General features: G+C 30.8%; 2 protein-coding genes across 2 annotated transcripts; both read left to right on the forward strand.

Moving 5' to 3' along the window:
- Window positions 1–154: 154 nt before the first annotated feature.
- On the forward strand, window positions 155–1,068 carry LOC119616453. The gene has a single exon (XM_037972800.1). The coding sequence runs from the start codon at window positions 200–202 to the stop codon at window positions 965–967; it is 768 nt and encodes a 255-aa protein (XP_037828728.1). The 5' UTR covers window positions 155–199; the 3' UTR covers window positions 968–1,068.
- Window positions 1,069–13,927: 12,859 nt separating this feature from the next.
- On the forward strand, window positions 13,928–14,829 carry LOC119616452. Its single transcript, XM_037972799.1, has one exon. It carries the CDS (start codon window positions 13,981–13,983, stop codon window positions 14,731–14,733), a length of 753 nt encoding a protein of 250 aa, XP_037828727.1. The 5' UTR covers window positions 13,928–13,980; the 3' UTR covers window positions 14,734–14,829.
- The last annotated feature ends 3,713 nt before the right edge of the window (window positions 14,830–18,542 follow it).

An 18,542-nucleotide genomic window follows, 5' to 3' on the forward strand; every position in this document is an offset into this window, starting at 1 on the left:
GTTTTAAAATAAAATATAGTAAATATAAAAAATAAAAAGATTTCATATGAATTTTTAATTATTTGATTTGTTTCTTTTCGACTAATTAGCAGTTTAAAAGTGTATCAAATGTTTTGTATAAAAGCAAAATTATAACTAATTAGGAGTCATTCTGTTATCGAATTTCAAAAAGCAATTACATACAATAAAACCAAAGAAGATGCGCTTATTAATAGTACTTTGTTCAATGGCTCTAGCCTGTGCCAACCAATCCGGTTACAATTATCAGCCAGTGGGTCATGGCTCAGATAGCGTACCAAGTTATGCCGCACCACAAAGTGGTGCTGATTATGCTGCTGGATCACAAGCAGCACCTAGTTATGCTGGTCCTCAAGGAGATTTCGGTCAAGCTTCTCATAACGATGCTGCTTATGCTCCTCAAGCTGAACTCGACAAGGAATTTTTCACATACAGTGTCAACGAAGATGATTTCAATGATCCCGCAGCTTCCAATCAATTAGGCAACTCTGTGAAACAAGGCCTTCGTGTCGTTTTCATCAAGGGCCCTGAAAACAAGGGACTCGAAGATGCTGCCCTTGCTTTGGCCAAACAAGCTGGTGAACAAAAGACCGCCATCTATGTGTTGAACAAACAAGCTGATCTCGGTAACTTGGCTGACAAATTGAACAACATTAACAAGAATAGCAACAAACCCGAAGTACACTTTGTCAAATACCGTACTCCCGAAGATGCTGCCAATGCTCAAAGAGCTATTCAAGGTCAATACGATTCATTGGGAGGCCATTCTAATTCTCATGATGGTGGTGTGGCTCCTGTTTTGAACTTTGCCTCTAAAACACCTGTTAATTCCCATGGTGCTGCTTCCACTCCATCTTCTTCATACGTTCCTCCCACATCTGAATCTACTGTATCGAGCCCAAGTGCCTCTTACCTTCCATCATCAATTTTCCGTCGTTTACGTTTGTAAACAATGTTAAATTGTTACATTTGCAAATAGACTGATCGTGACTGTTATTGTTAATTAATGTTAAGCGAATAAATACATTTATATAAGTATTTTAAATATAATTATTTCTAAATATCATATTACAGCTTTTAGGAGTTAAATATACAGGTTAGAATAGGAATAAAACATATTTATAACCTACATTACTATAGTGGGGAGGGTATTATGAGTTTGCGCTGATGTTTGTAAAGCACAGAAATATTGGTCCTACTCCCACCTAGTATGTCTGCCCGACTGGCTGGACAGGACTTGTGCGTAAGGCCGCAATTTTCAAAATATTTTGATCAAATTTGGACCATACACTTTTTTCGGGCAATGCCTATACCCACCAAAAGGAATGCCGTAAAAGGAATGCTCCTCTGTAAACATCAGGGTAATATTTGTAATAGGGCTTAAGTCAATAATGGGCGTGCTCTTTCGAATTAACAAAATACATGTTAGTTTTTAAAAACAAAATATTTTTGACCAATTTTTAAAGCATGAACCCATGTAGAGTCAATTATGGACCGATTGTTGTACAATTTGGTAGATAGATTTCTGGTAGTATAACATCTATTCGTTTTGAATTTCATTGCTGTTCTCGTACTTTTAATTAGGTCATAAGCATAAAAGTAATAATCTGAAGGCTACCTTATATGGGGGACAATTATAAATCAATATTCATACATAGAATTTGTTTTATTGGCTAGGGTCAGTTTTGATCAATCCTCATAAAATTCGGAATAAATAATTATAATAAAAAACTTTTTACACAACTCGTAATTTTCTCATAGTGGTTTTATATGTATATGATTAGCGTTAAAATATTTTTTTGAAAGGGACTTTATATGGGGGCTAGGGTAAATTATGGAGCGATCCTCATAAAATTTTATAGAGACATTTCGGCTTGGATGAATCTTATTTGTGTCGAATCGCCAATAATGAGCGTCAAAGTCATTTTCTGAAGGGGTCCTATCGTTCTTTCAATGGACAGACGGACGGACGGACGGACGGACAGACAGATGGACGGACATAGACTATCGGACAAAATAAAGTGCAAAAGTGCTCATGCTACATTATTTCATCGAAAAATCGGTTAAATGATTATTGAAAATGGAATTTTTTTTCAAAATCATTTAGTTTATATACAATGTTACAAAAATAACAATAAAACTAAATTATTGTGCTCAAAATTTTTCTGTATAACATCTAGAATTAAAATAAATTCACTTTTTGTCGGACAAAATAAAGTGTAAATTTTATATATCATTATTTAAATTTCTTGTATATCAAAATTTTTTATCTATTTTGGTTCTGATTTGAATATCTGGATCTACTCAAGCCATTTTTGTAATTTTTTTACCATTATTATTCGCAATCGCTTTCACTTTCCCTTGCTTTCCCCCATACTATTATTTTCAAAAGAAATCCGTTTTTGTTCGCTATTTCAGCGGAATTTTGTGATCAATTGTGGTCAAATATTAATCTATTAGATTTAGGGCGATGCTCTGAGCAGGTCATTCAAATTTTTCAGTGTTTTTTTTTTCTTACAATAATGTTTTTGACCTTAGTCGTATGTTTGAAGTCATGAATCGGTTGAGGCATTAAGTCTCCCAAACCCATTTTTACGGCATTTATTTCAAAATTTTTATTAAATACGCTCGTGAATTGCTCATTTGTTATTGCTTACTCCATTTTCACTAAGATTCTCGCTCTTAAAGTTGAATAATGTAACAATACCGATAGCCCTCCACCATAATGTTTAAAACCTGGGGTATTGTTTTTAAAATTTTGTATATTGAAGGGCTTAACTCACACTCATTGTCGACATTTCAAAATTTTCGGTAGAAATTGGGACTCATCTGACCAACTACGTAAATTTGAGCTAAAAATTACGAAATTAAATACTAAAATCGAAAAAATTTTTAAGCTTTTAAATATGTTGGTGAAAGATTGAAGGTATGGGTCAGTTGACTCTTCGTATGTGTCCAATTTTTAACGTTAGGTGTGAGGAACCTAGGTGAAATTTATTCAAAAAGCTCCAATGAACACTATATAAGCATATTACAGTCAAATCTTAAGATCAGTGCCTTCGAAATGGACTTGGGCAACTTTATATTTCGGCAAGATAATAAGCTTAAGCACTTGATAAAGTTAAAAAAATAACATTTCTGTAGGAAAAATCACGGAAAAATTGGAATGTCCTGCTCAGAGCACCGCCCTAAATCCAATAGATTAATTTTGGACCACAATTTATCAAAAAATTCCGATGAAATAGTGATCTAAAACGTATTTCTTTTGAAAATTATCATATGGGGATAGCAAGGGGAAGGGAAGGCGATTGCGAATAATAATGGAGAACAAAATTACCAAAATGGCTTAAGTAGATACAGATGTTAAAATCAGAACCAAAATAGATAAAAAATTTTGATATACAAGAAATTTAAATAATGATATATAAAATTTACACTTTATTTTGTCCGACAAAAAAGTGAATTTATTTTAATTTTAGATGTTATACAGAAAAATTGTAAGTACAATAATTTAGTTTTATTGTTATTTTTGTAGCATTGTATATAAACTAAATGATATTGAAAAAAATTCCATATTCAATAATCATTTAACCGATTTTTCGCTGAAAGAATATACATGAGTACTTTTGCACTTTATTTTGTCCGATAGTGTAGTTAGATCGTCTTAGAATTAAATAAAGACCTATAATATATATACTTTTGTGGCCAACAAACAATTTTTTATCTTCTACAATGGTCATATTTTTCAGGGTTTCAAAAAACTGCTAATTGCAGTCGCAAATTACTAAATATTTGACTAAATTTAGTACCATGCTTAAAAAATAGTAACTAGTTAAAATTTCCCTTTAAAAGCTAACTGAAGTCAGTCAACTGTGTCAACACATTGCTGCAATAACTTGCAAGTGGTTTTGTTTTTCTTCAGCAGCCACACACACAAGCAGCGGCCATGTTAAGTTTTTCAACTCAGCCGAACTGAACACAACGACTGAACAGTAAAAACAGTTTTGCGTGTGCTGCTTACGTATTGCTTAGTTCTTGGTTTCGTTTTCTTACTAAGGGACGTAAAAAAAACTGATAGTTTGACTGGTTAGTACTAGGGAATGGTAAATCGACTTCGATTATGACCATTAATCGATTATTGCTGTAAAAAATCGATTATTTTGCGATCGATTCTACACTACCAATTTTATACTGAAATCGATTTTCTGCATCGATTAATCAAAAATTTTGCTCCTCAAAATAAAAAGCATAATGTTTCAAATTTTTAATTACCAAATTTTACACAAATTATTTTTCTATAACTCTCTTAAATATTGTGAAAATCGGTCCACATTTGTCAGCAGTCTCTATAAAAAAAGCACAACAACCTATAGGTATAGCGATACAATTCTACACAAACAAGTTTTATGTGAACCATGACATAGCTCTGCCATAATGTAAACCTACATACATATGTATATCTCTAATAAATTACATGGAAAAATCGTGTTGTTACCCCTCTTAAAATTTAATTTGCTCTGTTTTAGAGTCTAGCGATAACCATTCGTAAGCTGGACAAATTTTAAAAAAGGTATTTTCTAATTTTTTTTTTAAATTTTAGTATATGGGCAATTTCGTGGGGTAACAATAACACGATTTTAGTTTCAATGAAATTTTTTAGTGGTATATGTATGTAGGTTCACATCATGGCAGAGTTTCGCCACGACCCCCTCTAAGTCCGGCAGTTCTTGACCGATAGAGCTGAAAATTTCTGTTTGGCTACTTTACAATAGTACTAACCTTGGTTGGGTTACTTGACACGAAATTGCCCATATATATTTTTGATACAATATATATGGGTTATCATTTGAAAGGCCACATCCAATGGTGAAAAATCATAAATAACGGCCTCCTTATAATTGTCATATTCCAAACAAAATATGTATATAATTGTAAGGTTTTAATAAAAATTAAAAAAAAAATGCACAACATTATCAAGTTTTGTACACTGCACTATGATTCAGACGACCACTTTCTTTGGCCAAAACTATTTTTTTATGTCGCATTTTAACAAATTTTTCAATGCAGTATTGTAGGCCATACTTCGGAGCTATAGAAAATGTATTTTTTTTATCAACATTAAATTACTCTTTAATAACAAGCCACTAAAGTTGCTTTTTTCATAAAATGTAATTTCGAATACAGATATTTTTTCCACTTTCAGCGATAAAAAAAAACAAATTAAATAATTAATGTTGGATATAAAAGATAAAAGGAAGTACTTTAATAACACAAGTTTACAAATTAATATTTTTTGTTTGCTCATGGAATGAAACATATATTTTGGGAAAGGGCTATGTCCGGTGGTTAATTATCAATTTTTATTTTTTTCCTATACGTCGAAATTTTCAGATAAAGTGGTTTTTATTGAGCATCCTTCTCCAGTAGTGCTGGAAAAATATTTGAAAATGAGAATTGTTTTTTGGGTGCTTCCTCCTGTTTTGGGAACCTAACAACCAAATTAAAAAAAAAATCAATAATATAAAATTTAGGACTTTCTTAACCCATTTTTTACCACTTTTTTTGTTTTTTACCCGATTTTTAGTAATTGTTTTGTTAGATTTTTTTTTAAAAAATTAAAAAAAAATAATTTCGAAAAAAATTATTGATATTTTATTCCATACTTACAAACTGTATTTATCCAACATAATTCATTTCTTACATTCTCATTTATACACAGAAAAAAGTTTGAGCATAAATATTATGAACAGCTTTCATTGACTAAAGTTAATAATATTTAAGAATAAGTTCCTAAATTGTATGAATTTTTTAATTTTTATTTTTTTAAACATAATCTAGAAGCCTTGACTTAAAAATTTAAAAATTTTCTTTCTATTTTTCTATTTGTTAAAAAATGTTTGAAATTTTCATTGGAAAATTGTTTATTTCTTTATGATTTATTTTATTTTCTAAAAAAATGGAACATTGGATATTAATTGCAATTTTTTATGAAAATCAAAGAAAATAAGTAAAAAAACAAAAAAATTCATTCATGTACAAATTCATGCATTTTATGAACTTTTAATATTCCGAATGAAAATGGTTTGGGAAAAAAATGTCATGTTCGATTCATACAATTTATTACAAAATTCATTCTAGTTATGTTTTATTTTTTTCTGTGTACTTTTTCTAAAAAAATCTTAAAAGTGTGAGTGATAAAAATGGCATATATTCACCAAGATTTAAGATTATTGCAACGTAATTTTTAATATTTTCGTGACAGGAATCGTTTGTTAGAGTGTTGTAAGGAAGACAAGTAAAATTTTTTATATAAAAAATAACTACAACTCTAAATATCCAATTTTTTCCTCCTAATAATAATTCAAAAATTCTACGTCCTAGATTTTTTTAATATTTTTTCTGGACTTAGACGGCCAAAATAAAAAAATTATATAGGTTTTATATCATGAGCAAAATCGTTGTAAACTAGTATAATTAACGTAAAAAGCTGACCAAAAAGAATGTGGGGGCACGTAAAACAGGGATGTTTGGTATAACTTCTTAAATCTTTGCGATCACCTACTTCATATAAGCTTTTAAAAAAAGTCCGACCTCTTCCCAGTATGAAACTTTAAGAATCTGTTTGTCGGAAATAATGGGATTTTATTCGGGAAAACTGACATTTTGTTATAAAGGGGTATTTTCTTTAAATATTCCAAAATTTAGCAAATATCGTTAAATGTTGGAGAATAAAATTTTAAAGTTGGATAGTAATTTAGAACTATAATATAATTAATTTAATTAATAACTCAAATTTATGTTTTCGATAGGTCATTGCACTTAAATTTTAAGCAAAATAGTATATATATTACACCATAAAAATATTTTTTTGACACATTTTTAGTTTTGGCCAAAAAAGTGGTCATCTGAATCATAGTGCACTGTTAAACACGGATTCAAAAAACCTTTTAAATGATAAATGTTAAAAAATTAAAATATATCTAAAAAGAATAAAAGAATGGTTTTTCAACCTGGGTGAATTTTCCTTCTAAATATGTAAAAACTGTCCAGCTTACGAAGGGACAACAGTAAACCCCATAACAATAAATATTTTAAGAAGGGTAATTAAAGCACCTTTTTTGAGGTGCATCTAATATTTTAATTCGATTTCGAACGAATATAAAATTTTTAACTGTTTTTAATTAAAAAATGGAAATATTTTTATATAAAAAAATTTTAAAAATAGTCGTAATCGGTCAAAATAATCGATTATTAAGCCCGATTAATCGACTTAAAAATGGAAACTAAAATAGTTGATCGAAAAATTCGAAAATCGATTATTGGCTTTTCATACCATTCACTAGTTAGTACAAATCAAGCTGACTGAACAATAAAACTTGATGGGTTGTTTGTTCAGTAAGACTTTGTTATTGTATGCAATTTGTTTTAGTATATTGTATGTTTTTGTGTTTAAATTTGACAAAAGTAAACAAAGTAATTGATAATTATTGCTAATAGAAATTGTTAATTAATTTAAAATTTATAAAATTATAAATTACTATACTTATAAATTTAGATATTTTCTTTAAATAAAAATTGATTTAAATTTAAGCATTTTGATGATTTTTTTGTGAGATTTTGTTATTGTATGTATGTATGTATATTAGGGTGGGTCGAAAATAGGCTTTTCACTCGGATCAACTTCTAATAGTGAAATTATGTTGTATTTTAATGTCAAATGGAAGACTGTAAAATATTATTCAATTATTTTGAGGGTAAGAGCCCGCGCATCGCCGCCAAAGTTTGTAAATGCGTTTATATGGGAAAAATGGCACTTTTTGGAGTATTTTCACAAAATGAGGCTTAAAGTATTAATTATTGCACCATTTTATAGCAAAATCGTAATGTCTACAAAATTGTCTTTCCAAAAAGATGGAAAAACTCAAAATTGGTTAAAAAAGTTTTGAGTTATTAAAATTTCCCCCGAGAATTTTGTGATTCTGAAGACATATAAAAGTAAATATAAGAAAATTTTTGTTAGTTTTGAAAAATTTTTCAAAAAAATATTATGTTTATCTTTATAAGGTTCATACATGTGCTAGTACGAATTTTTGTTCAAATTGGATAACGCTTACTCGGTTTAGTCTGTGGTCAAAAAAGGGACATTATTTTAACAGCATCTCCAAAACTCCATTTTCAAACTTTAAAAAATTTTGTTAAATGGATTATTAAAAATTAAAGTTTTCTATGCTGGATATTATAAAGGATATATATAAGAATTAAACACAGAAAGAATGAGCTTAATACCTCTCATAGTTTTACCGTACCTGCGATGTGAATTTGAAGGATTTCGGGAAAAGGGCAATTTTTGCCAATAATTAAGTAAAAACAAGTTAGAGTGCTAGAGTGCTCCACCAGCAAACTACTTTTTATTGAAACCCATCTAACTATCTAATTTTTAGATAACTTGCCAAAATTTTTGTCGAACTAATTTTGATTAGGTCCAGAAAAATGTATATTAATACGCCAGTTCGAAAACATTTTAATAGAATGATGTATCTATATACAGAATATGGGAGTTGTGACCAATTATGGACTGATCAGGAAACAATTTCATATAATGATTTATATGCAGAAAAAGATCAAGTCTAATTTTACTCCAATAGCTTTATTAATCAATGAAATGTGTGCGTTTAGGTGACTTTAGGAAGTGGACTTTATATAGGAGCTATGAGCAATTAAGGGCCTATCCAACTCGAATTTTATCACAATAGCTTTATTCATCAAAGAAATATGTGCGTTTAGGTGATTTTCGGAAGTGGACCTTATATGGGAGCTATGACCAATTGTGGACCGACTGAGATCTACGTTGACAGTATGATTTCTGGTCATATTATATTTACATGTACAAAATACCGATATATTTGAGGGAGTTATTAACGATAAACTAATTTCCGGGAATATATACCTTTGTATGGGGGCTATGGGAAATATTGGACTGCCTTGAAAAAATAATGTGTGACAAAATTCATCGAAATATCTTTGAAATATGAAAAAAAAGTAATTTTTTGGAGGTAGTCTGAAATTTGTACTCATAACTTTTTACGTTGTGAACCGATTTTGCTGATTTTCAATACCAAACTGCTTAGGATAATAATAAATATTTTGGGTGAATTTGGTTTATTTCCTTTGCTTAGTTTTAACGTGAGCGTGTTTTACACAGACAGACAGACGGACATAGCTAAATCGACTAAGAATTTGATAAGGACCCAGAATATATATACTTTGTTGGGTCTTAGATGAATATTTCTTGGTGTTACACACTGAACCACAAACTTATATATACCCTCTATCACCACTGATGGTGGTGGTGGGTATAATTATATTATTATCAATTGTTGCTTAATTTTGCTCAAGTAAATTGCGATTATTATTTCCGAGTCCATGGAAAGTTAGTTCTAATCAAATTTTCGAAACTAAAAATCATTAACCCTCTAAACACCGGGGTCAAAATCAAATTTTTGAATTTTATGTTCTTGAAGAAATAAGAGCATGATGTTGTTAATTTGTTGATGGATATTGATGAAACTTCTTAGAAGTTATTCTTACTACATTCAAATAATACGATAAACCAAATACTGTATATATCCATTAAATCTTTAAGAAAATTGATTTTAGAAAATTCCTTTTTAAAAGTGTTTTTTGTAGTGTTTAAAAAATCGGTCTTGAATTGACCCCAAGTATGACAGAGGGTTAATTTTTGAAGAAGTTTGATTCCTAGATTTCTGGATATATTTTCGTGTAGTTTGTCAAAATGAATTCATAATTAAATACACAATATTTTGGTATTTTTAATGAAGAATATTAAATATACAAAAACTTGATTTTGACCCGGTTTTTAGAGGGTTAATGATTTTTAATTTCGGAAATTTTATCAGAAATAACTTTTCATGGACTCGGAAATAATAATCGCAATTTAATTGATCAAAATTAAGCAACAATTGGTAATAATATAATTTTTACTTAATTATTGGCAAAAATTGCCTTTTTCCCGAAATCCTTCAAATTCACATCGCAGGTACGGTAAAACTATGAGAGGTATTAAGCTCATTCTTTCTGTGTTTAATTCTTATATATATCCTTTATAATATCCAGCATTGAAACAACAAAATTTTTTAAAGTTTGAAAATGGAGTTTTGGAGATGCTGTTAAAATAATGTCCCTTTTTTTGACCACAGACTAAACCGAGTAAGCGTTATCCAATTTGAACAAAAATTCGTACTAGCACATTTATGAACCTTATAAAGATAAACATAATATTTTTTTGTAAAATTTTTCAAAACTAACAAAAATTTTCTTATATTTACTTTTATATGTCTTCAGAATCACAAAATTCTCGGGGGAAATTTTAATAACTCAAAACTTTTTTAACCAATTTATAATTGAATATTTTACAGTCTTCCATTTGACGTTGAAATACAACATAATTTCACTATTAGATGTTGATCCGAGCGAAAAGCCTATTTCGACCCACCCTAATATACATACATACATACAATAACAAAATCTCACTAAAAAATCATCAAAATGCTTAAATTTAAATCAATTTTTATTTAAAGAAAATATCCAAATTTATAAGTATAGTAATTTATAATTTTATAAATTTTAAATTAATTAACAATTTCTATTAGCAATAATTATCAATTACTTTGTTTACTTTTGTCAAATTTAAACACAAAAACATACAATATACTAAAACAAATTGCATACAATAACAAAGTCTTACTGAACAAACAACCCATCAAGTTTTATTGTTCAGTCAGCTTGATTTGTACTAACCAGTCAAACTATCAGTTTTTTTTACGTCCCTTAGTAAGAAAACGAAACCAAGAACTAAGCAATACGTAAGCAGCACACGCAAAACTGTTTTTACTGTTCAGTCGTTGTGTTCAGTTCGGCTGAGTTGAAAAACTTAATATGGCCGCTGCTTGTGAGTGTGGCTGCTGAAGAAAAACAAAACCACTTGCAAGTTATTGCAGCAGTGCGTTGACACAGTTGACTGACTTCAGTTAGCTTGTGAGGGAAAAATAAATACTTGAACTTTCTTCAGTTCAGTCGACATTTAAAAAAATAAAACTAAAAACTAAATATTAAACCCAGATATTTTTGTCATCTTTATTTATGCGATAAAGAAAACAAGTATGCGCCGCATAATTTTCGCACTCCATTTGCACAGTTGGCACCGCTTCGTATCGCAAACACCGACAGTCAGTAATAAAAAAAAAAACACACCACCAACAGACGCCTCCGATAGACGTCTTCTTATTTTTGTTGCAAAAACAAGGTGCATGTTTGATTATAAACAACCAATAAATTCAATCATATCTGACATTTAATTTGTTAGTGTTTTACGAGAATCTTGCGAAATTGTACTAAATTTGAAGAAGCATTATTTTTATGAAAACAAAAAATTAAACATGAAATAATATTAATAAATAAGTATTATTATGATGATGACGCAACAAATATTACGTGCATGCATTCGAACAAATTTGTTATAGTCTTATCAAAAGATAAATATGCTTAAGTTTATGCCTGAACGTTTGTTGAGTAAAAAATTTAAAAGAGTTCAATAGCGAATTTTATAAATACTTTGTCATAGAGTGATTACACCCCTGCACCTCTCTCAATAGCCATCAACTCATTTCCTTAATATCCTCACAGTCGTTTCTCTGAGGGGTATCTTTTATAATTTTCGACAACAGCATTGATTTGGCGTATCTTTTATCATTTTCGGCAACAGCATCGAACTTTTCCCGAAATATTGAATTCAGCTTGTATCAGTTTTTAAACTAACAATCTCTTCCAGTGATTTAGGTCCAACAGCCACCATATACGCCTCAAAGGAATATCTCCAATAACCGGTACAATACAAAATCCGTAATTCTGAGCCACCAGTTCCCATGGTATAATGTAATATTGATTCTCTGCTTTAACCGCGTGTCAATGACACCACAAATATATAGATCAACACCACGATGTGGCACTGATCAAAAATGGTTCACAGATTAAAAAGACGAGTGTTAATGTTGGTTCCAAAATTAAAGGAATATCCTTGAAATGGACGGTAATTATCGGACTACATTTCATCTAAATAGGGGAAAACCAAAATCATAGGGAGCCAAATCTGTTCTGTATTAAACTTGGTAATGGTATCCTGCTGGAACTACCTCATATGCCACTTTTGGTAAGCAGAACAGACGCTGTGGGATGAATCTAACGTAATGTTACAATGCGGATTAAGGTGCTTTAATGTATTTAATCATTATTGATGGTGGGTATAAAAAGTTAAAATCGGTCCATAATATCACCCAGCTCCCATGCAACCGGACTTCTGATTTAGGCTTTTAAGCAAAGCTACGTTAAATATACTACCCCAACTATGTTTTATATGAGCATAAATGACCATGCTGATTCTTGTAATGATCGGCCTGCAACTGGCCCCCTACAAACTGTCCTTTAGAAAATGCCTTTAATTAAAACTTTATTTTTGTTTATTTACCAAAAATAATTAAAAGCTAATCAAATGTTTTTATACTTTAAAGTATTTATTAATTAAATGAATTATTTTTTATTTATAATAATTTTATTTTTTATGATCTCTTAATACAAATTTTAAATATTTGTAAACTTTTGTGATCCTTAGGATATGATCTGAAAAGTTACTTAAATGTTTTTTTACTTTAAAGTATTCGTTAATTAAATGAATTATTTTTTCTTTATAATAATTTTATTTGTTATGATCTCTTAATAAAAATTTTAAATATTTGTAAACTTTTGTGTTCCTTATGTTTAAAAGCTTATTTATTTCCTTTTGAATTAATAAATATACAAAATCAATTTTATTTATATTTTTATACCCACCATCAAAAAAGATGGGGGGTATATTGTTTATGTCATTCCGTTTGTAACACATTGTCTAAGACCCATAAAAGTATATATATTCTGGGTCCTTATTAGATTCTAAGACGATCTAGCCATGTCCGTCCGTCTGTCTGTTGAAAACACGATAGAGTCCGAACGGAATGAGCTAGAGAGTTGAAATATTCTCTATAGGTAAGGTTTGTTTGGTATTGAAAATGGGCCATATTGGTCCACGTTTTCGGATAGCCCCCATACAAGTGGACCCCCGAAAAACTGCCTTAACGGGCATATATGTTTTAAATGTGCAACTATAGCGATGAAATTCAACATAAATAAGTTTTATATGAGCCAAAAACTCCCTGCCAAATTTTATGAGGATCGGTCCATAATTGACCCTACCCCCCATATAAGGTCCCCTTCAGAAAATGACTAACGCTCATTACTCGCTTAAAAATACGAGTATAGCGATGAAATTTGACAAAAGTATCTTAGGAGCCAAAACCTTTCCACAAAATATTATGTGGATCGGTCCATAATTGAAACGGATTTCAACATACACACGGGCATACATAAATTCATAATTACAAGACTGAGAGTTCTAAACGCAAGTTTTAAATATAGAAAAATTTAAAATAACTATTGATTATTTATTTAACTAAATTTTATATTATTACTTTTTTATTTATAATATACATAATTAAATTAAAAATTTCTTTTTTAAGATGTATGTAGGTTCATTAGGTTAGGTCCTAACATAATGAATTCATTAACTTTATGTTTGTTATAAATTTAATATTATTAAATTGTAGTTAATGAATTAATATTTATGCAAGCACTTCTTTTGCACAGTTTTATAATAAATAATTTATTTTAAACAAAAGGCAAATATAACAAATAAGAGAATTTTATATGAATTTTTGATCTGTTTCTTTTCGACTAATTAGTGGTTTAAAACATTAGCAAATATTTAGTATAAAAGCAAAATTAAACACATTTAGAAGTCATTCTATTATTTAATTTCAATAAACAATTAATATATACGAGCAAACCAAAAATAAAATGCATGTATTTGTAGTACTTTGCTTAGTGGCTGTAGTCTGTGCCAACCAATCCGGTTACAATTATCAATCAGTGGGTCATGGCTCAGATAACGTACCAAGTTATGCAGCACCACAAGGTGCTGCTGGATCACAAGGAGCACCTAGTTATGCTGGTCCTCAAGGAGATTTCGGCCAAGCTTCTCATAATGATGCTGCTTATGCTCCTCAAGCTGAACTCGACAAGGAATTCTTCACATACAGTGCCAACGAAGATGATTTCAATGATCCCGCTGCTTCTAATCAATTGGCAAACTCTGTGAAACAAGGTCTTCGTGTTGTTTTCATCAAGGGCCCTGAAAACAAGGGACTTGAAGATGCTGCACTTGCTCTGGCCAAACAAGCTGGTGAACAAAAGACCGCCATCTACGTGTTGAACAAACAAGCCGACCTCGGTAGCTTGGCCGACAAATTGAACAACGTTAATAAGAACAGCAACAACAAACCCGAAGTACACTTTGTCAAGTACCGTACTCCTGAAGATGCTGTCAATGCTCAAAGGGCTATTCAAGGTCAATACGATTCATTGGGAGGCCATTCTCAATCTCATGATGGTGGTGTAGCACCTGTTTTAAACTTTGCCTCCAATGCTCCTGTTGCTTCCCATGGTGCTGCTTCCTCTCCATCTTCTTCATATATTCCCCCCGCATCTGGTTCTATTGCATCTGGTCCAAGTGCTTCTTACCTCCCATCATCAATTTTCCGTCGTTTGTAAATAATAGGTAATGATGATATTATGCTAATAGACTGATCGTTATTGTTATTGTTGTTTATTAATGTTAAGCGAATAAATAATTATATTTAAAACACATATAAATATTTAAAACTTTTTTTATACGCACTATGAGAAAAGGTTGGGGTTATGTTATATGTGTTGTCATTCCGTTTGCAACCTATCGAAGATTAATCGTAGACCCACAAAGGTAAAAAAGATGGGGTATATTGTTTTTGTCATTCCGTTTGTAACACATCGAAATATTGGTCATTGACCCACAACCGTATATATATTCTGGATCATTATTAAATTCTAAAACGATCAAGCCATGTCCATTCGTCTGTCTATTAAAATCACGATTGGGACCATACGGAAGAAGCTAGACAGTTGAAATTTTGTATAAATATTCTCTATTGATGAGGTTTGGTTTTTGGTTTGTTTGGTATTGAAAATGGGCAATATCGGTCCACGTTTTCGGATAGTCTCACGCTTTAACGGGCATAACTGTTTCAAAAGTACGAGCATAGCGATGAAATTCGTCACAAATAAGTTTCATATAAGCCAAAATCTCTCCACCATATAAAGTCCTCATCAAAAAATGACTGCAACGCTCATTACTGCCTTAAAAATACGAATATAGCGGTAAAATTCGACACGGTTTTATGCGACTCAAAATCTATATACCAATTTTTTGAGGATCGGCCCATAAATGACCCTACCCCATTTAAGGTCCCCTTCAGAAAATGACTTTGACGCTCAATACTGGCTAAAAAAATACGAGTATAGCAATTAGTAAGTCTCTTACAAGTAAGTTTCTTACGAGCCAACGCCTCTTTTCTGCCTTTTATGAGAATCGGCTCATTATTGACCCCATCCCTCATATAAGGTCACCTTCAGAAAATTACTCTAAGTAAGGTTCTCAAAATTTGTGTCGAATTTCATCGCTGAACTCGATTTTTTAAGCCAATGAGCGAGATGAGATTAAGCCATTAATCTCTCTACCAAATTTTATGTGGATCGGTCCATAATAGGCCCTACCCACCATATAAGGTCCCCTTCAGAAAATTATTTTAACGCTCATTACTGCCTTAAAAGTAGGGATGAAATTCGAAATAAGTAAGTTTCTAACTAGCCAAATCCTTTCTCGGCAAAAGATTGGCCCTACCCCCCATATAGGGACTCCAATTGAAGCATCCCAGGAAAAACTTTACTTACCCGGTTAGCAGGCAAGTAATATTGGAAATACTTACTTTTGGGGTGATTAACTAATTATTTTTGTTCGACGAGGTTCCAAAAATAACTGGTTACAAATGTGCTTACACGACTTTCCCGGGCTTAAACCTGGCTCTACAGTTATTTTTTGTGTTTATTAGTCTTTCCGCTTACTCAGTGCTCCATTAACAAATTATTTTATAGTACTTTTTGGAATAGTTTTTACATAAAAGTAAAAAATCGACGTTTTTTAAAAAAATACTATATCAACTATGATTCGAACCACAAACTTTAGAAAGATGCTTTAGATAATTGGACTGATGCTCTAGATAATTGGCTACAAATCCCATTGAAAACAAGTAAGAATCTAATATACTCACAATCAAACCGTATGCCATAAAAGAAATGCTCTCCTATAAACATCGGGGTGATATTACTCATCAAATTTACTGAAGAGGACCTTATATGAGAGATGAATTACGGTGAATTATTGACCGATTTTCATAAAATTGTTCATAATTTTTTTTAGACCGATTTTGGTTCATATAAAACATGTTTACATCGAATATGAGTTCCCGACACTTTCCGCTTTAAATTCGGTAGGAAGATTTACGTACCTATAAAAGTTTCTTAGGTTTTGGCTCGTAAGAAACTTACTTATGTCCAATTTCATTTCTACACTCATACTTTTAAGCCAGTAATGAGCATTAAAGTAATTATCTGGAAGGGACCTTCTATGGGGGAAGGATCAATTATGGACTGATCCAATTATGGACCCATCCCCATAACATTTTGTAGGGAGACATTGGCCATACTCGTACTTTTAAAACAGATATGCCCGTTAAAGCTGTTTTCGAGGGTCCACTTGTATGGGGGCTATCCGAAAACGTGGACCGATATTGCCCATTTTTAATACAAAGAAACCTTATCTATAGAGAATATTTGCGCAAAATTTCAACCCTCTAGCTCATTCCGTTCGGACTCTATCGTGCTTTCAACAGGCAGACATGGCTAGATTGTCTTAGAATTTACAAACGGAATGACAAAATCAATATATCATTTTTGATGGTGGGAACAAAAATTAAATAATGTTATTGATAACGACTACTCATTACCAGGTAATGTATTAAATACTCATTACCAAAATTTAAAGATTTTTGGCTAGGATATAAAAAAATTTATAAATTAATATTTTGTTACTTCAAAAGAACTCGGTCCATAATTGACATAAGCCATATTCCAAATATCACCCTGATGTTATGGGAGCATTCCTCCTACGGCATACGGTTTGATTGTGGGTATATGAGATTCGGCACAGCGGAATATAACACTCTTACTTGTCACTATTGAAAAAAACTTTGCACACGTCTTAAGCTCACAGAAATTATATTGCAAAGTCTGCCGGCCATATTTGAAAAAGCTCTATTCAAAAGAACATTTTACTATCGAAAATGGACACGTGATTGTGCTACTTTTTACAAGTTTTTGCTTTATAAATCGAACAAAATTATAACACTGTGCAACAAGAAAATCAGAGAGGGTTTGCTGAAAAATGTTTTGATATCGAGCCCTTTTTGCAAGCGTAAGCGACATGATTGTCGATTTTCTTTTTTTATAGAAATCTATAATTTAGGTATAGTTTCAACTTTACAAGAAAAAGAAAAAAGACGTAAGAACACATTTATTTTGTGTCGGTTACGTCTAAATTTTCTTTTAAAATATATTATGTACTAAAATTTATAATTTTCTATAACTTTATATGAATTCAGTTCATTCTAATTACTAATTATATTGCATTTATATTATTACCATTTAACCAACTCTTATATTTGGTTGTATGTTTGTGGATTTCGGAAGGCGGACCTATATATGAACTCTTAATGATCGAAACTACCAGAATTACTTATTTATTCGATATATGGCGAATTGTACTACCATGTATGGATATTAATGGACATCTGGGTGATTTTCAGAATACGGCCTTTAACAAGGGATTTGGTCAATTGTGGACCGAGGTCTATAAAATTTCAACGTGAGATTAGTTTCGAAAACAAACCTTTTTTGTAAAATTTTATCATACTTTCTTAATTTTTGAAAGATTTATTAACTGTAAACTTATTTTATGTATGAGGGGCATACGAACCCATCTCATGTATAATATTATTATATATGAGAAATTTTTCTGAAACAAGTTAAATTTAAAATGCCTTTAAAATTTAAAGTTTAAAATTTAAAAATTAATTTAAAGTTTAAATTAACAATACGAGCTAATTTTTTTAAACTCTTTGGTCTTGTTCGGGAAAGATTCGAAGTCCCAAAATTTGTTGTATAGTGTAATTTGATAGTTTTTCATGCCCAGTTCTTTTTAAATTTAGTTTTTTCATGCGAAATTGTTTTTTATATGTTGGGTCATCGAATCTTTCCATATTGAGACTAAGGGGAAATGAAAGTGGACAATTAATAGATCAAATTCAATAAAGGGTTTTAAAAGTTAGATCGAATTCAAAATTTATATTCAGGGACCGTAACTGTTATGACTTTTATTATAAAAGTCACAAACTAAGTGTTATTTTTTTATTTTTATTTTTCTGAGCAGA

Source organism: Lucilia sericata, unplaced genomic scaffold (assembly GCF_015586225.1).
Source record: "Lucilia sericata isolate MDLA Ls3-8-SP2 unplaced genomic scaffold, ASM1558622v1 Contig000073F_arrow, whole genome shotgun sequence".
Taxonomy (NCBI): domain Eukaryota; kingdom Metazoa; phylum Arthropoda; class Insecta; order Diptera; family Calliphoridae; genus Lucilia; species Lucilia sericata.